Source organism: Tachysurus vachellii, chromosome 23, assembly GCF_030014155.1.
Source record: "Tachysurus vachellii isolate PV-2020 chromosome 23, HZAU_Pvac_v1, whole genome shotgun sequence".
NCBI lineage: Eukaryota > Metazoa > Chordata > Actinopteri > Siluriformes > Bagridae > Tachysurus > Tachysurus vachellii.
Window position 1 is genome coordinate 8,163,859 of NC_083482.1, and position 19,126 is coordinate 8,182,984.

Sequence of the window (19,126 nt, forward strand, 5' to 3'; positions counted from 1 at the left end):
CTAATCTGTGGTTTGCACTGTTTGTGTCTCTCATAAGGTGAAACTTTTGATATCTGGCAACCCTGAGTCGAGCAGAGTGGAAGTGAGCGGAGTCTCAGGTGAGGAGCAGCGGCGCAACAAACCGCGTGTCACAAGCTGCAGGTAAACTTGTACAGATTAAGCGTTTACAAATGACTTTGTCAGAACTTTCATTGCTTTATTTCTATTATTAACTCCTGTTGAACTCTTTTAAAGCATTTTTGTTAATGATTTTATACGAAGTTTCTTCCAGTTCCTCATTAATTCCATACATCTCTAAAATATCTCTAATATTTCTATGTGTAAATAAATGTGTTACTGGATTTTTAATTGTGCTGTTGTTGTTGTTGTTGTTGTTAACGTCTCATTTCCACAAGTGATATCCATAAGCCAGTCCCAATGAGCATTATAAAGAGAATCAGCTTCTTCAAAGCACCACCAGATCCATGTGGTGATCACCAGGAGATCCACTGGTGATGATGGAAAGAGATCTGGTCGTGCTCCATTTAAAGTCAATGTGCCATCGGATTTCTATAAATCACCTGCTTGTTGTCAGTTGAAGGTGGAATTTAGAGTTGTACTGCCTGGATAAAGAGCATCTGGAACCCCTAACCAAAAAAAAAAAAAAAAAACCCACAAGGATGGTTTCCTTCTAAACACTTTCAGCATAGACCCTTGTACTGGATTTTACACATTTCTGTGCACCCCAGATGTGCGAAGATGTTGGACTTTGGGTCTAGACCATAACCATACAGAAATAAAAGTATTTCACCTCTAATGGGTCTGTTATGGATGTAATGAAGAACACTTTGTGCTTGAGAATAAACACCACTGGGGGATTCCTAATTCAGATGTGTGGACGTTTAGTGACTTTGTGATTAACCCGACGAGGAGCTAGGATGCCAAAGCAGCACCGCAGGTAAGTGTATTAAAAAGCACTTGGGATTTGATTGTACTTTAATTAAATTGCTTTGAGTGCATAGTGAATAGAGGTGGAGCACCGAGCATCAATCCAGGTGTCAAGATAATCTTTGTCAGGCCAGCACATGTGCCTTCTGTTGTACCGTACATTTTATGAATTGAATTTATTCCTCCAGTGAAGGTCACAGAAAGTGTAAATGGAATTTTTTTGTTGTTGTTCCACGTCTATATTTTCCATCCTCGCCTCAATAGTAGTGTGTTCTCAAATTGGACAGACTTTATTTTTTTTTTTTTTGGAAAAGATCAAAACTCCATGAAGTAGCTCATGTATGTAGATATTCAAGCTACTTAAAGAAACCAGGCAACTTTTAATTCCTGAAGTTTCCCTTAACAACACACATTAGGTCCAACCTGACATTGTGTAATTGTGGTTGAGTTTCCGAAGCACTTATGATTTATATTAAATGCGTTCCTGTTAAGTCACCAGTCAAAACAGCTAATAACTGTAAGAACTCAGAAATAAGTATAATAACTTTAATAACACTGGGTTATTGATTTCAACTACTATAACAAAATGTTTAAAAAGCACAAAATATTTTTTTGAAAATACTTGGACCTCATTTCCACATGCATCACACAGTTGATTGTCTGTTGTAAAAATGCTTGATCATTTGTAGGATGCTGATGTTTATTCCCAAAAAGCTGGAACAAGTTACTTCTCTCAGTCGTGCAATGTATTTAAACCAAATGAACATTTATGAAGTGGCAATATAGACAGACAATGCACACGGTATTAGACTGATCAGAGATTTCACTATAGAGTTCTACAGGTTCGAGCGAGTGCAGAGGTCACGTATTCACCTGCTCTCAGCATGTTTGAACAATGCACTCTATGTTAACCTCCGTGGTTTATGACTTAAACCTCGTCATAGCCATTTAGCGTCGGGCCTCTTGACCCCAGGAAGCCTTTGACCTCAATCCAGTTCAAATATGCAGGATGTTTCTCTGCGTGCTGCTATGTGCTGCCTTTCGTCTTGAACAGAACATGCTGTGACCTTCTTTGGGTGCCTGGTGCACTTCCACCAATTAACTGTTGTGTAAAGAAATCAGTGGAAATCTGCAGTACCGATTTATTGCTATGAACATAATCCCAAAATGTAAATAATAGGCTTATTATTTAAACGTAATAATATAACAGTATGCTACTAAATGTTCCACAGAACACAATACTATTAAAATTATCGTTAGATATTAGATTTAAATCATTGAGGTATGGATCAAGCCCATTCAATTAAAGTGTCCTTTCAATAACTATAAGTAATAAATATAATAACTGAATATGTTGGCTTGTAATTTCCACTACTCTTTAACAAAAAATCCAGGCCCCTTGGCTATGTTTCACAGACCCTTGGGCGTCCCCGGGCCCCGTGTCAAGAATCGTAGAGTTTGAAAAAATGATTTGAAAAATCATGTATTCCCCAAACACTCTGAAAGTGTGGATAAACAGCGACTACTCAGATTAGCGTCTGATCACTAGAGTGTGTGAGGGAGATATGGATCGTGGGTGGCTCCCGTTCTGGTACACAGCCATAATGAACCGGTACAGACTGTCTGAAATGATAAAAAAAGATAAGCACAAGATGTGAGCATAAAGACTCTTCCACAGAGAATAAGCTGTGATCAGTCTCCTGAGACTTAAAATCAACTATTTCTTTAGTAAGAGCACAACATTGCCAGGAAGAAGGACAGAAGTTTCCCCACACGGTGAGGCGTTCATGTGGAGATCTTAATTCAGTGAGTCAGGCTTAGGAATTACAGCATCACACTGAATCCGGATATGGTTTCAGAAGGACTCGTGCTTAGGAAAAGATTGATAGAGTCTTTTAGATCTATATATGTTCACAATTCAAATTAAATCCACACCGGTTGGATTTATAGACAGTGTGTAATGTATAATGGCAGGAAAGTGTGCAGATGCTCTGAGAATCAGTCTTCTCTCTGAATGCAGAAGTTAATGAGCATTCTTATAGAGTATAAGCAGGAATTCCTGTCCTTGGATCCTTTACACATGGGACATCATTGTCATGGCAGGTCAGACAGAATCATTTGCTGTTATTAATGGTGTCTCTGTGACCCAGGGTCAAAAGGCCATTGTTAGTGACGCTTAAAGATTCTCATCTATTTTGAATTGATTTTGCCTTCTAGCAGTTGCAGCGTCCAATACGAGACAACACAAAAATGTGCCATTGACAATCACTTTTATCTGTTTAATAATTAAGCAGGAAGCATTTACTTGCAGCAGTAATGAAATCTTTACTAACCATATTTTCACTAGATGTGCTTCATTTTTTCATGGCATGCTGTCATTAGTAAAGCAACATGTTTGGTACAATATGTACATTAACCACATTGTTGGGCGAAGTGTAAACATTTAGATTATTGCTTTGATTTTGCTTGAACAGCCATTAATCGAATATCAACAATTATAAATTTATTATGCAGTTATTATTAAAAAAAAAAAAAAAAAAAAGAAAGAAACATTATTGGGGGAAATGTGGTAACACATTACAGGATGTTATAGAAGGCTAAAAAATTCTATCATATTGTAGCAATTTCAGTTGTATTACTAAATATCGAAATATCGAATGTCCCGAAAACATGTTGTCTACCATTGAAGCCTGAGGTTTATACTCCTACTAAAACGAGTTGTTTTATATCCCATGAAATATGTATTAGAGACGTTTTACACCAAAATATTGCTTTATTTTTAAATGACGTAGCAATCTGCTTTGGTTTCTAAAAGCTCAAAGCCTAATAAAGTATAAAGTGTATATATATAGCTGATAAATGGAAAAAAGTTTCCAATAGTTTTATAAATAAATGTACTAAAGGAGGTCTATTCATTCACCGAGAGCTCATTCGGTTTTCTATATAAAACTCAGCAGTGTAATGATGAGCACTTATGATTACTTGGATTACGGTGTTAAGAGGTTTCAGTCCAGCATGCCTGGTTATTAATTCTCCATAATCAAGGGCTGAATTGTTGTAAAAGGCTTACACTGTTTGTTTGGTCTGTCTCTAGGAAACTGTCTCTGTTCCAGGCACTCACCCTTGTTATGCTGTTGACGTCCCCGGATTGCCTGTCATCCCAGCAAGTAAGACAACACCGGTTCCTCTTTTCCGTCATACGCTTCCTTGGTTAGGAACGCCAGTCATGTCATGGTGCAGTATGACACTGAACAACAGCTCTATTCCATGCCAGCACAGTTTATCCCCAGACTGCACAATTACTCTAAATTACACTTCATCCCTGATCTTGTCTCATTTACAATAATTGGGTCCAGCATGTAAATCTGGTTCCTTCAGAAAGCCTCAGTCGGGACAGTTTTTATGATGACGTTTTAAAGTTAAGCCAACAGGACTGCGGGTGTAGTGCTATGTGCGGTAATAGTATATTCTGACTGCCAAGTTTCCCTGATAGAACTGTAGTGTAATACTTCATCAAGGCATCACTGCCGTCTTTCATCACTGATTGTGGCTGTCAGAGTCAGGGATCTGCTGCAGAGAAAAAAAGATTCTGCTTGATTGTCAGCAGGAACGTACAGGAGGAGTTTAAAAGATTGACTCTTTTTTAAATTCTTTGTTCTTGAGGTTTAAGTGGCAGGTGTGGGACTGTCCGCCTGTTGAGGGTTGAATTTATTGCCCTTCCCTTGTTGTCCTCTGGCCCCCACACACATTTTCTCCTCTCAGGCCTTTTTAAGCTTTAAGTACCAGACATATTTGACTTGTTCTTAATAAACACTAATGTGCACATTCTGCTTGTTATGGATTTACTGTATAATCGGTAATATAAAACAAAACTAAACCTGAAGTTAAGTCGTGTATATGTATGAATCACTTCTTAAAAAAAATCACACACATTAATCATAAAATAACCATAAAATTAATTTCTTACCAGACCTTGGTCACATTCAAATTCCTTCTCAGCAGATCCAATCCAAAGTCAGGATGCCTCCAGCTACATTGTCCCAGGGGGAAAGCAACCATTCTGAAGGTTAAAGGTCGATTTCATTAATCCAGCTTGCCCACTGGCCCCATGGCGGTTTGTTATCAACACTAATTTGAGTCTTTGGCACTTTAATGAGGCCATTCGCAGGTCACTCTTCAATAGGAAGTCACTGAATGCAGTTATAAATCTCAGTGCTGGTTGTGGTAATGCAGTTTCATGTCATTACCTGCTTTCCCAGAGAAGGCTATGTGCTTAAATCACTCGTTATCAGTGTATTATACTTCACTGATTAATATCTAGTTTAGATCATTGAATCATCCTTTAAAAGATTTAGTTTTAGACTCCACCTACCTTTGGCATATTATTTAGTCATGTCATGGGGTTATTGATAGATTTTTTGGGTGTGAATAATTGAAATGTTAATATATAACGTGATTGAGCATGTGTGAACATCTGCATAAAACTCTGCACTGACGTATGACGGTGCCCAAATTTTAGATACGTCGCCATTGCTGCCTTTTTATACTACATTCCACACAGTTCTCAACATTCTTCATATTAGATTTATGAAGCTTTCTGTATTATTTATAGTGAGAAACCAACTGCTGTGTGTGAGATTTTTGAGATTTTGGTTTTAATTGACAGACGTAGCAGGGTGTGCACTCCTGACTTTCACACTCTTCTCACGTTAACACACACAAATATGCACGTGTGATAGATTCAGAGTGGCCCCAGGGACCTGATGAAAGCTGCTGTCTCGTCTCGCTCTCCCTCGTTGCCTGTTTGTCTCGGATCCAAGCCAGAGACGGATCTGAGAATGGCACTGTAACGTTATCCAACAGGACGATTAATTCACCTCTCCAGAGAGACGCAAGAGCAGTACTACGTAACTAATTACACAGGATGACACAATAGCTAGCTGTCAGTGTGGCTTGCTTTGTCTAGTGCTAAGAAAATATGTAGATGTCAGAGATCCTCGAGCTATGCAAATGAATTGGAAATGATTAATGATTTCTGCCTGATACTCGATATCCTGCATACTATTGTACCATGTTCCAGTATAAATTGACGCACATATTAGCCTACATTTCAGAAATTCTTGGTACACTTAAAGACCATTCATAAAAACTAGTTTAGAAGGAAAATATCTTGCTTGGCCTAAATATTATTTGGAAGAAATAATTCCTCGATGTATAAAGTTCATCTCAAGCACTTTGCTCAGCTGCGGTGGGTCTGTTAATTCCTGACGATCAATTGCAAAATTACACATAAACTGTGGAATACCTTTTCTCCTTAAATCAGTCCAATTCCCTCCCATCAGCCAGCGCTCCTCTATCGTATATCAGCTATCAGGCAAACACATTCTTTCTGAATGTCGGCCAAGCGACAGCTTCTCGTCAAACTGCTGCTCACGCTCCATCACATGGCAGTGTAACGCACTCATAAGAAACTGCAGTCTGCCATCTTCCACACACAGGAGTTCACAGATAACCATGATTGGCTAGAGTCACTGTGACTAGCAAGACCGAGAGTATGTCCCCACTACCAACCCAAAAAGCTCAACCAATTTTGCAATATCCTTAATGTTTAGTTTTGACCTTTCTATAGATTTTAGATGTATGCAGAGTGCACTGTATTTGACTCGGATGCTGTTTCATCCAAGTCTTACACCCAGCACCGGTGTCTCTGTTTGACAGACTTGGGGCAGACTTGTTGGTCGTTCATCTCGAGTGCCACGGCAGATGTTTTATAAGAACGAATGGGCTTCTTGGGGAGTATGGTCTGAGTGCTCTCGCTCCTGTGGAGGAGGAGCGTCCATCCGCAGACGGACCTGCATCTACAGGTACGGCTCTGGTCTTGCAAGAATCACAGATATATGATATGTAGCAGTATTTTAAATTCATTTAAAATAAAGAAGCAATCATAGAAGTCTAATAGATGCAATGTGTAAAGCAAAAAGTTTTCTGCTGCTTTTTTGTTCAGGAACCCAGTAGGAGGGCCATGTTTAGGAGATCCCAGGCAGTATAAGATCTGCAACAGTAAGGTACAGAAAATGCTAATAAAATGTGGTGCTTTCCCTTATTGATGAATTATCCTGTAGGGCATTAGCTCTTAAACAGCGAAGCAGATGTCTGGTGGTCTGGATGAAAACTCTTCATATTTAGACATTTGCACTGGAAGACAAGCAATGCACTGTTTATCAGCCTAACGTGATCTATACAGAAATCCTGAAATTAATAGAATTATTTTTATTGTTTTAGTAAAATATATATCCAATTTCTTAAAATAGAGATCTTAAAGTATGTTATAGGCAGGAGAATACAATCGTATTCGAAACTTTTGCCTGTGAATTCAGCCACAATGTCTTCTGAAGGGTTTTCCCAGTTTGCCACACAAATAGTTAAAAGCCTTGTAAGGAAAATATTAAACAATCGATTTCCATAGAATTAATTTGCTTTTGAAAGCTAAGCTAACTTTCACACACAGCTATTTTAGCACAATTTGCAAGATTGTTATAGTCATTGATTAAAATAATTAATTTAAAAGAATTCAATGTCCAGAATCTTTAGTTAAGTGTTAGATTATACTTCAGCTGTGGGGCGTTGAGTTGAGTGTAGAAGGAGTGTAGATAATAGATCACGCAAAATGTCAACTGTGTATAGAAATAGGCTTGGAGATTAGAAAGTTTTAAAGTTGTCCTCTGAGCTTTCACAAATCACAGACTGTGTGTCCTTCATTAGAAAGTCTGTCTGCATGGTGACTCAGTATGAAAGATGGAGAAACAGTTGATAGAGCAGGGCTTAGCTAGTTCTTAGCATGTACAGACAGGCAGGCTGGCTGTGTGTGTGTGTGTGTTGCCCCTAGCTTTCAAACACCTCTGGGCCTTCTCCATCAGGGGTGTCCTCCTGGATCTTTAGACTTCAGAGAACTACAATGCAAAGCTTTTGATGACCAGCCCCTGGTTGCTGGTAGCAGTTACCAGTGGACTACTTTTCATGGAGGTCAGTGAGACAAGCATGAAAACGTGTGTGATGTGTACATTTTCCCCTCGAGCTGGACTTAAAGTGACCTCATCAATGTACTTTGGATTGTTCCCCTGTCCCAGGCTCTGACCCCTGTGAGCTCAGCTGTTTAGCCCTGGGGCACAATTTCTACTACAATTTTGGGCGAGTCCTGGATGGCACACCCTGCCCAACCGATCCCGGGGCCATATGTGTGAACGGGAAATGCCTGGTGAGGAATGACCTGCACTTTAATACATCTATTTCTTTACTTCTTTTCTTTTTTAGCATTTATTCTCTTTGATAATGCAGAATCATTTGCAGTTTTATGAGTGCATTAGTGACGGACTCAGTCCAGAGATTAGTCTGAGGTTCCACAGCTGTGCTGTGCCATGTGGAAAACCTCGGCTCTTCACGTGCACCCAGTTAATCTCTGTAACATAACATTTTCATGATCATGAGAGTGTTATACCTTTTAAGTTCAAATATTAAGTGCTTTAATTTTCCTCCACGATCCCAAGCCCCCACTTCTGGACTGTCCCATGTGGAGAACAGATTTAAACAGCAGAAACTCTTTAGTTTTGCCCATCTCTCTTCTACGTGTTTTATTTAAAGCATGCTTCAGGTATATTTAACGTTTGTGTGCATGAGTCCAAAGCGGCAAGTGACAGTACGGCTTCTCAAGCAGACACCAAGTTTTATTTTTATTTATTTTATTTCCTTAAGTATTTCAAACAGCGTGAATCAGGTTTTGGCCTAAATTTTTTGTTCTGCCTGTAGCTATAAATTGACACCACAGTAGTTCAGTTTACAGTCACGCACAGGCTGTTAAACTGTCTGTAATGCTTCTGCTTTACAGTTGATACTTTTCTGCTATTATATTCTATGTTTAAATGCATATTTCTTAGTTTTTAGTTTTGGGCTAAATATTGTTAAATGCAATAACTTTATTTGTGGTTGAGATACATGTAGAAGAGAAACGTAGAGTGTTTCAGGTCAGGAAAGCCTTTAGTTTTCAGAATTTTGTAAAGTAGAAAATTCAGACATTTTGTGTCATCTGGGATGCAACACATTTATGGTAACAGAGTAACAGATACAGAAAAGCCAGCCCTATGCTTGGGGATTCACCTAATGACAAATGGGTGTGCAGGTGGAAGTTTAAGTGTAAGAGAGAAAGGGAATTTAGTGCCGTTATCTGAAGACTATATAAACGCGTAGTGTGTTCGGTTTGCTACTTATAGTACCGCCTGAACACATAAATAAAAAAGAATTATTGCATGTATTTTATGCAGATTTTTCTTTTCCATCCCCTGAACTGGAGAACTAGAGAATCTGGTCACTTTTTTTTTTTTGCATAGATTTTTTTTTAAATAACATTTTAATGTTTACATTTACAGCATTTGGCATTGTGTGCTTTAACTCTCTTCATTTGAATATATTGTCTTCTGGTAAAGTAGGTTCCTGACTTTTGTATACTATCTGCTTAACTCACTTTGTTCTAGAGTTGTGTGATTTGAATTTTGTTATATTCTATAACATTGTTGATCTTATAGTGTTGGTCTTTCTTTGTTGATCTCTCAGCTGATTAATCAGGAGTAGTTTCAGTCTCCCTTGAGGTGTGAATTGTGGGCAGGGCTTACTCATTTCAATTTTAATGTTAATTATGAAAGATGTGCTGATGTAATGAACACGGAACAGAGCGGACCCAAACAGGAACAGGAAAAAAACAGGAACACAGACTCGAGACGGGACTAAACAGAACTAAGACCACAGTAGATGCCGCGCTGCACGAGGCAACGCGGCACAGTTAAATACAAAAAAGGACAATGACACAATAAGGATCAGGTGTGATGACAGGGAGGAGCAGACGAAGGCGGGGCAGATACGTGACGAGAAACGTAAACAAACGCACGTGGCCAGAGTCCGGGCAGAGTCCTTACAGCTGATCACATGAAGAAAAAATTCTTTCCATTTTTTTTTCTCCCAATTGCACATCCTCTCTACTAACCCTTTAAAATGTCCCATGTGAAGAAGATTTCTCCTCAGCAGAACCCCATCACCTGTAAGGTTGTGTCTCTTACATTTTTTCTCACTTACACCATAATTCAAGCGTTCAATTCCTTTTGTGTGAATGAGGCCAAGATCTTACGTCTCAGCGTGGCTTTTCCAGCAGACCCCAAATTCAGGCTTTGCTTTTAAAAAAAAAAACAAAAAAAAAAACGTTTTCTAAAGATTCTTTGACATGGCACATTTTACATACATGTGAAGGTGAATTTATGGGCTGTGAGATGAGAAGTGTGTGAGTGTTTTAGGTAGTTGGACTGAATAAAGAAGAAGCAGGTGGTCTAATGGTGCAGGATAGATTGAGTCCAGATTAGAATGTGAAAAGAAAAAGGCGAGTATACCTTGATGTGTATTTAAGGTATATACCCGAACGGCCCCAGACGAAGGTGTGGAGCGTTTGTGGATGGAAGGTGTGTGTGAAAAAGGAATGAAAGATCAGCTTTCTGACTACTGTTCTCTTTGAGTTTATACACAAGTGCGTGACAAGCTTGGTGTGAAACAGAAAGCGAGGTTTAATTATAGGCCAATGGAGTTGCTAGGGAGAGTCTGTTGTAAATACCTCCCTATGGATTTGATAATCCCCCTCTTCTAATTTTCCTGAGCCCCTCCTCCTGACTCGCCCTTGCTGAGCCTGTGAACTTTACTCACAGTGTTTTTCCCAGCCTCATTTGATTCTGATATAAACCGAGGTCATGCTGCAGACCAGCTCTTGTTGCATGACCATGAAAAAAACCTCAGGTCTTTAAACATGATCAGGTGCTTATGGTTTGCTCCATAAGGTCCACATCAATCCTGAAGGTTTTGTTCCTAATAATGGATGTTACGGTTTGAGGTCATAATAGATATATATATATATTTGCTCTTCTGGATACTTTCCCAATTTTGTGCAGGATTTAGTATTTTAAATGTATCTCCTGTTGCAATGCATTTTCTCTAACAGACTCCAGGTTTTAATGTTTATGTCTAAACCGTATATATAATCGTTAAAATCTTTACTAAGTTAAATAAAGATTTTTTATTTTCTCATCTTATCTTATTTTCATCTAAATAAGTGTTTTAACACGTTTACAGCCATTTGTAACATCGCTTTATTTAAAAAAAATCGACATAGAAGCACGAGTTACATGAATATGGTTTATAAAAAACTATTTTATAGTCAACAAAGAATTGTTTTTAGCTTTGCTACAAATTTAGAGTGAAAAATTGCAAAAAAAAAAAAAAAAGTTCAGTTTATGTTCAAGAAATTTTGTAGTTTAAGGACAAAGTGTGTTTTGTGTACTTTGGACTCTTCTTTTATAAAGAAGTCATAGAACTGATCATGTGTCAGGAAAGGACCTACCTTGTGGGGCAATTTGTAGTTCTTCTCCCTGCATGCTTTTTGAGGAACCCGGAGAACCCAGACAGAAACCTGAGATCAAGATCGACAAGTGATCCTAGAGCTGTGAGGTGGAAATGCTACCGGTTGCATCATCGTTCAACATAAAAACACACTATTAAAGAATTATTTATTTGGGAAATAACCTCTCATGGAAAAAGCAGTGTGCTTGTATTTTTTAAACCTGACATTTGTTTACGAATATGAATACACTGGTACCCTATAAAATGCTTTGTTAGTGTAAACCTGTGGGGTTGTTTTATGAGTGTTCTATGTCCTGCTGCTAAAGTGGTGTGTCCTGATAAGAGGGGATGGTTGGGTTTCTAATCATTTGTGTTTGTGTGTGTGTGTGTGTGTGTGTGTGTGTGTGTAGAAACCAGGGTGTGACCTGATCTTTGGCTCCCAGCAGCAGGAAGATGCCTGCATGGTGTGTGGAGGCCAGAACACCACCTGCCTTCATCACCGCAGTGTGTATCGGAATAACGGGCAGGAGATCGGTCAGTAGCGACTCGGATATCTGTGATAGTCATATAAACCTTCAGTTTGTATGTACAGTAGGTGGTTACAGTACTAGGAAAATATCTGTTGAAAGCTAAGATACATTTATGGTGGTTGCCGTTCAAACCTCTGAATAAAAGCAGCCGTTGTTCTGCCTCACTTCAGACCGACTTTAATTGTTGAAAGTTTGAACAGCTGCAAATTGTTCCTGTAGGACAAACTAAGTGTTTACAGGACACATAAGCTTTAATATCACAGATACATCGTTATCACAAAGACCGCCCCACAAATACAGAATACCTAATACTAATACCTTAGACATTGAGTTCCACCTGTTGGAAAAAACATCCTCATGCTGGTAAAGTGAAAATGAAGAAGGCAGCACTTGGAAAAATGGAAGGAAAAATAATACCAGCTTTGTCCTCTTGGATTTGCATTTGGATTTCTGCGAGTATGTGAACAGCTCAGAAACCACCACTGTGCTGCTTTTGATGGCGAGGTCACCGGCTAGCAGAGAGGAGAAAGTCATAATTCTCTCGCTTTATTCCACATGCAGAAACTGCAAAACAAGTGTACAGCATGGCTACAGGAAGTCAGGCTCAGGCACACACAAATAGTGTACATCGAGTGTGTGTTCTAATGATAAATGTGGACTCAGCATGGTGCTCATATTCCTGCAGTGTTAAAACTTTTCCCCTTCTTATCTCTCCTTAAGGGGCGTTTGGGTACAATGAGGTCACCATGATCCCAGCCGGAGCCACCCACATCAGAGTGACTGATAACAGCAAAAACTATTTAGGTTTGAGCAAGGCCATTTTTCCTGTTCGCTTCAAGATAAATGTCTTTTTCTTTAAAAAGTAACTTACATAATTGTTGTTACGAAATAACTTAAAAATAGCAAGAGTTAAGCAATTAAGGCTTGTTCTCTTTATACCTTGTGTGGATTTAAAGTCTTAAAGAGGTATTTAAATACTTATATTTTTACATAACTAGTGTGTTTGCTTTAAATCATTGTTTTTCCCTCACTAGATTTTTCATTTGCCAGTTTGCTTTCACTTAGTTTGTTCTTATTTGTCCTTTATCTCATTTGTTTATTTCAACTCACTAGTTTGCTTTTTTGTTTTACGTACTGTGATTACTTCTGCTTCCAGTTTTTGCTTTCGCTCACCAGTTTGCATTCGCTCATGTCTCTGGTTAGTGCAGCGGGTTTAGATTTTATTTGAACGATTTGTATGATCAAATATTGTGAAATCAAACCAATTAAATTCAAATATAAATAAATTAAATAAATTACATTTTTAAAATATCTCTGGTAGATACAAATAAACTGAAAGAGGGCAAGTGGAATTAAAATACAGAGCTCATGCACACGTCTATCCATAAGAACATTAACTCAGAAACCAACCATAGGTTTTTGCTCCAAACAATGCAGACACTCCCTCCAGGATTAGGAGATCTTGTGATTGTAGAAATGAATGCAAAATCAAGCAAACTCCACAATATTCGGAGGAGATTGCAAACTTTCAGAATTGCCACAGAGTTTCTTAAGATTTGGACCAAGACGCATCGAGACATCATCAAAATGCACATTCAGCCAAAGTCCTGAGTACAGCTATCGTCAAAAGTCATTACGTATGTGTCTTCACTGAAGAATCCTGTGCTTGTGTATTCAAGCAGGGATCTTCAAAAAAGGCACAAAAAATTATGTTATTTTAATTATATTATTCTAATTATATTTTGGTTGCAACAATCACAAAAAAGTCCAGAAATTCCTGGCTGGACTGATTTGAGTATTCAGTCAAGATATCATTTAATAAAAATTCACAGTTGAAAAAGATTTTTCTCCTATTTTTTTATTACAAAAAAAAATTTGCGTAAAAATGTTCTAATTTGAATGAACCAGCTCTTCAGAATGGACGTTCCCAGTTTGTAATTAACGGCAACTGGAAGATCAGTGTTCCAGGGGAATATAACGTGGCCGGGACCAAACTGTTGTACCGTCGCTCTGCTGATACATGGGAAAGCTTTGAGGTACAAGGGCCAACACAGGAGGACTTGCACATTATGGTGAGTGATTCAATCCATCAATATTATTAAAGCTAGTAACAAATAAGACTACTAGGTGAACACTTTACACAGAAATTTGAACATCCTTCAATCCAGCAGTCCAATTATCTGACAGATCCTGTTGACTGAATCCTGTTTTGTGTTTGCAGGTTCTGTCCACTGATAAGAATTCTGGGATAGAGTATGAGTACTGGCTGCCTCCTGAGCTCTACGCCCTGCATCATGGAAGGCAAAATCCTTATCGGCATCACCACACATCAAACTTCCTGCCCTGGGATGTGCCAGCTACCACCACCACCACCACCACCACAAGACCTCCTGCTATCACACAGCCTTCATGGGGTGAAAACCAGTTACTGTTATTAAACTGTTGAACTTGTATAAAGTCCAGGCTCTCGATCATAAAAATCACATCAAGGTCAGTGACAGACCTGGAAAAGGAAGAGTTTGCGTTTTATATGAAATTTAACAGGAAGCTAATGTAGCTGATGAATTTTTGGAATATAAATTTACAGAATACTTTTATATCTTTCGTGTGCTGTGGTTGAATTTCCTAAGTGCAGGGGTAGGGCAACATGGCAGGCACATGCGGATTAATTGCCCCCAGTGAATTGAGTCTCACCGCATCAATCCGACCTCAAGTCTCTGAGCCTGTGCCCAATGTAGCCTCGGCTATCGGCCTGTTTTTTTTCCTGACAGGAGTGAAATTTGATGTGGTCTTCTGCTGCTGGAGTTCATCTTGTTGAGCCAACCATGTTGTGCGCTCTGAAATGATTTTCTGCTCACCACGGTGGTGAAAAGTGTTAATTTAAGTTAACATAATCTTTTATACTTCCCGCTTCTGCAAAGTTTTCTTTTTGTGTGTGAACTCTAGAAATCAGAAGTTTCCAAAATACTCAAACCAGCTCACATGTCACCGACAACCACTGAGGTCACACTTTTTGTTCTGATGTCTGTTGTGAACAGTAACTTAATATTTTGACCCGTATCAGTATGATTTCACTAATTTGGTTTTTTGGCTAACTGCATGAATGAGCAGTAAATGTATAGCAGAAGATAGAAAATTTGGTGATTAAACTCGTTAAAGCTCCTCTTCACACCATGCTTAGAAGTCCAAGACACACCGCTAATTGCTTATATCTGCTGGATCAATACTGTTCTGATGATTCATTAGTATATCTGGTGACTAAATGCTGCTTTACCTACAGTTCATTTTGCACTTTACATTAAATTGCATTATATTAACCTGAAACCAGCCGCTGCATTTTCTCTCAGGTTAAATGATTGATGAGCTGTGTACAGAATGATCCCAATACATAAAAGTACATTCCTTTCTAAACAGGCATGGAAATGGTTTTCTGTGTCATCCTGAAGCATATATCTGTACATACATGCCTGACGGGACACTGGAATGCATGCAAGCCGCTCCCTTCTCCTCCAGCATCAAATGCATTATGTGATGTAATGCGAAGCTGAGGTCGTCTGGTGTTCGTGCCTCGGGACGATTTACGGAGCATTTTATTAATCTAATTTGCATTCGACAACGCATGACGGGAAATCTAAATGCCTTTATAAGGAGGTGCACTGCAAAAAAACGTAAACGTTAGTTTTCTTGATTTAAGGAAAATGTTTACAGGTTTATGACTTAAAGCGGCTGCTTTATGTCAGGTCCTGCAGGTGGACGAAGACCTCCTATGAGCCCTCCCTTTCAGCAGCAGCCTCTGCCTCGTCTGGAACGAGATGAGAAGAGTAACTACCTGCCCCGTACACACAGCACAGGTCAGCACACGTTAATCATCACCGCTGAACACTGTGTCTGTGAACACGATTCTGACTCATCACATCGTCAAAGTTTGAATTGGAAACACGGCTCTGATTTTCTTACAGGTTACTGCGGTAAATGCAGGAGGGTGAAGGGACGAGGCGAACGGCAGAGGCAGTACTGCCAGAAGGATTACGGTGAGCTAAAAACAGTACAGCAAGCAACTGAGAAGAGGGTTTTAAATTGCAATTTGAGATTTATTTTATTTAGTATTATTTTTCATTATAACATTATTTTTTTTGTATATTGCTGCAACTTGCTGTAAATCTGTGGATTGACACCATCCATTGTTAAAAATACTATCAAAATTTAATTGGATTAAACTGAAATAACAGCAAAACAATCAATATTTTATAATAAAATATGAGTTCATTTATTTCGATTTTTTTTAAACATTTGGTATTATATTTATAACAAAGTCCATTTTTCCATTTTCTCACTTTAGATCCAGAAGTGCAAACTTAAAGGAATATTTTTGTGTTTCTAATTTTCGGTTAAAGGGATGCAAACCTTTGCATTGACCCATGAGCATGAAACATTGTCATATCAATACGCTTTAATGCAAACAAATAATAATCGTCTGTGAAATGAACAGCTTCTTGACAACATGATTTATTGTTTATCCACACTTCCTTAATAACATATTTATTTATTTATTTGTTTTTCCTTCGACAGTCTTCAGAGCCAAAATCTTGGGGAAGGTCTACATTGGCGAGGAGACACGGTACGACGTGCAAATAATCCACACGTATCGCAACCGCTTCCGTCTGGAACGACGGGAATATCTGTGGGCCCCGAACCGGTGCGACTGTCCTGCACTGGAGGATGGCTATCAGTATGTGCTAATGGTCAGGCGGCATGTCAACCATGAACAGACACTCGATCGCATTCTACTGGAAGAGGACAGCTACGCGCAGCTTTACCGCCCGCGTGAGGACAGCCTACTGCGCCCCATGGAGGATCTTTGCAGTAACAGGGGCCTAAGAACTCACCAGAGAGGATAGAGAATGTGGACTAGGACCCTGTTTGGCTGAGTTCATTGTGCACTTATTATATTTAATCTTGCTTCCAAAAAATACAAACGACAAGAAAAACTACCTGCAGCTGGCTTTAAAATGTATCTGTGGATATTACAGAAACCCTTGGGAAGAAAACAAGCCCACGAGTTCCAGAGCTATAGAGTTATACCAAAGCTACTCAGTAAATGAAGCACTTTAGGTGGATGTTATAGCCTACCTTTAAAAATGCATATACCAAAGAAGAACATACTTTTTGTATTATTATCAGACTTAAATAAACATAAATATATATATTACAAACACACACACAACCACACACACATACACTCACTGGCCATTTTATTAGGAACACCTGTGCAGCTATCCAATCAGTGAATCATGTGGCAGGTGAAGAGCTTCAGTTAATGACTATATATAAAAATAAAGAAAAAAGTGATAATCGTGACAATATATTGTGGCTGGTTTGTAAAACTGCTGATCTTAGATTTTCACATGCATCAGTCTCTAGAGTTTACGCAGACTGGTGCGAAAAACATAGTGAGTGAGATTTCTGAGAGTGGAAACACCTTGTTGATCTGAGAAGACAGAGGAAATGACCAGATTGTTCAAGCTGCCAAATAAGCACTATTACAACCAAGCAGAAAAGTAAAAATAGCAAACCTTCAGTTGAATAGGTTCCTCCCAAGAACAGAAAGCGTGTGTGATGTTTCCCAGAAGTGACTAAAGCTCCTGATCTGCATACGTCTGCTTCTGCTATACATTATGCTGCTGTCACATGTTTGACTAATAGGTGTTCCTGTTAAAGTAATCGGTGAGTGTAATATATATATATATATATATATATATATATATATATATATATATATATATATATATATATATATATATATACACACAAATGTATATAATATGTCAAAATGTATCTCATTTCTGCTATTGTTTTTTTTTACAATTATTGTTTTTTAAATATATTTATGATATTAGTACACATAGAAAATATACCTACATTTATGTATGTTTTTTGCATTTTGCAATTTTTTTTTTAAAATATATATTATTTCTAACAGTTTATTTCTTGCCAGTGATGCAAAAGGTTTCTTGAATACCTCAAGCAGAAGAATGACTTGATTGTTGTCAAAGTGTTTCACTGAGATGATCCGTTTGAGAGTGAAACATTTCAGGATGAGATAACGATGCTGTGTCCTGAACCCTGACCTTAAATCTTTTCCACTGTATAATCAAACTCACTGATGTATTTAATAACAGCTTTCTTACACCATCCGTTATATTATTTATCCAGAATGCACTCCACAATGCACATGTTTCACACACGCCAGTAATTTTACCAACACTGTGTTTAATTTTCAGATAAATTAATGACTGAATGTGCGTCCCTGTCAGTGAAGCATGGGGGCACAACACCGTTCAATAAAAACTTATTATAAGACAATGGGACCCTGAAGAAACAGTTTTTTTTTTTGCTTATCTATGAGTATGATTAGCTGAACACTTTGCTCTGCTTCTCTGTAGAGTTTTAACTAAACACTAAATACCGACTGCACCCGATTAAATCCAAATGTAGTGCATCCAATTCTAAAAAGTATTTTAAACAGCCCATGTCTGTAGAGAACGTTGTTACGGCTGGCTCTGGGCCATGTTCGATTGTTATATTTAATATCTGGCACCAAGGTGGCAAAGACTCAGATCAAATCAGGTTCAAATTCATGTCACAGCTAAAGCCTATATATAAAACCCTATGATTTTTTTCCTAAATGAATGTTCCACAATGCTGTATTATGCTCATGGTACAGTATTTATGAGCAAACTATTCCTACTATTCATCACTATTCTTGTCTCTGCTTGCACTCTACATGCAATGTACTGTGCATTGGTCTTAACTATTATGTGATCAGAAGCATATCTAATATTCTCTCTCGCTCTCTCTCTCTCTCTCGCTCTCTCTCTCTCTGGATCACTCAAGGTTTCATCATCATATCATTTAAATTCGCCATGTATATTCACAGTAACACTCATGAACGCAGTAATGGTAAACTTTCTTTACTAAAGTGTGGTTCTTTGTATGGAATGCAACCTCCAAGTGCTGCTCAGAGCTGTGACTGGACAGTGATTGTATTTCAGTGGGGCATTACTACAACACACTGATTAAAGTGTAATGCAATGCAACATGGATTTACATTCAGTCAACATTTACCAAAAAAAAAAATCCGATGCTGAATGTTTTTTCAGTGAAGAGATAAGAATAGCAATGTAAGAGGAGTACAATACGGGTTTTGCTTTTTTGTTGTTTTGCCAAGTTGTTCTTACATCACT

General features: G+C 38.4%; 1 protein-coding gene across 3 annotated transcripts; it reads left to right on the plus strand.

Moving 5' to 3' along the window:
- Positions 1-18,184, plus strand: adamtsl5 (ADAMTS like 5). Of its 3 annotated transcripts, XM_060859123.1 has the most exons (15): positions 2-141; positions 396-937; positions 4,022-4,094; positions 4,927-4,993; positions 6,646-6,791; positions 6,932-6,992; positions 7,845-7,950; positions 8,055-8,182; positions 11,763-11,886; positions 12,603-12,686; positions 13,791-13,954; positions 14,104-14,296; positions 15,623-15,733; positions 15,842-15,913; positions 16,452-18,184. In XM_060859123.1, the coding sequence occupies exons 5-15, from the start codon at positions 6,691-6,693 to the stop codon at positions 16,778-16,780; spliced, it is 1,473 nt and encodes a 490-aa protein (XP_060715106.1). In that variant the 5' UTR covers positions 2-141; positions 396-937; positions 4,022-4,094; positions 4,927-4,993; positions 6,646-6,690; the 3' UTR covers positions 16,781-18,184. The 3 variants fall into 3 exon arrangements, with proteins under 3 accessions (XP_060715104.1, XP_060715106.1, XP_060715105.1); XM_060859121.1 differs by lacking the exon at positions 4,927-4,993 and having other exon boundaries at positions 1-141; XM_060859122.1 differs by lacking the exons at positions 2-141; positions 396-937; positions 4,927-4,993 and adding an exon at positions 2,577-2,703.
- The last annotated feature ends 942 nt before the right edge of the window (positions 18,185-19,126 follow it).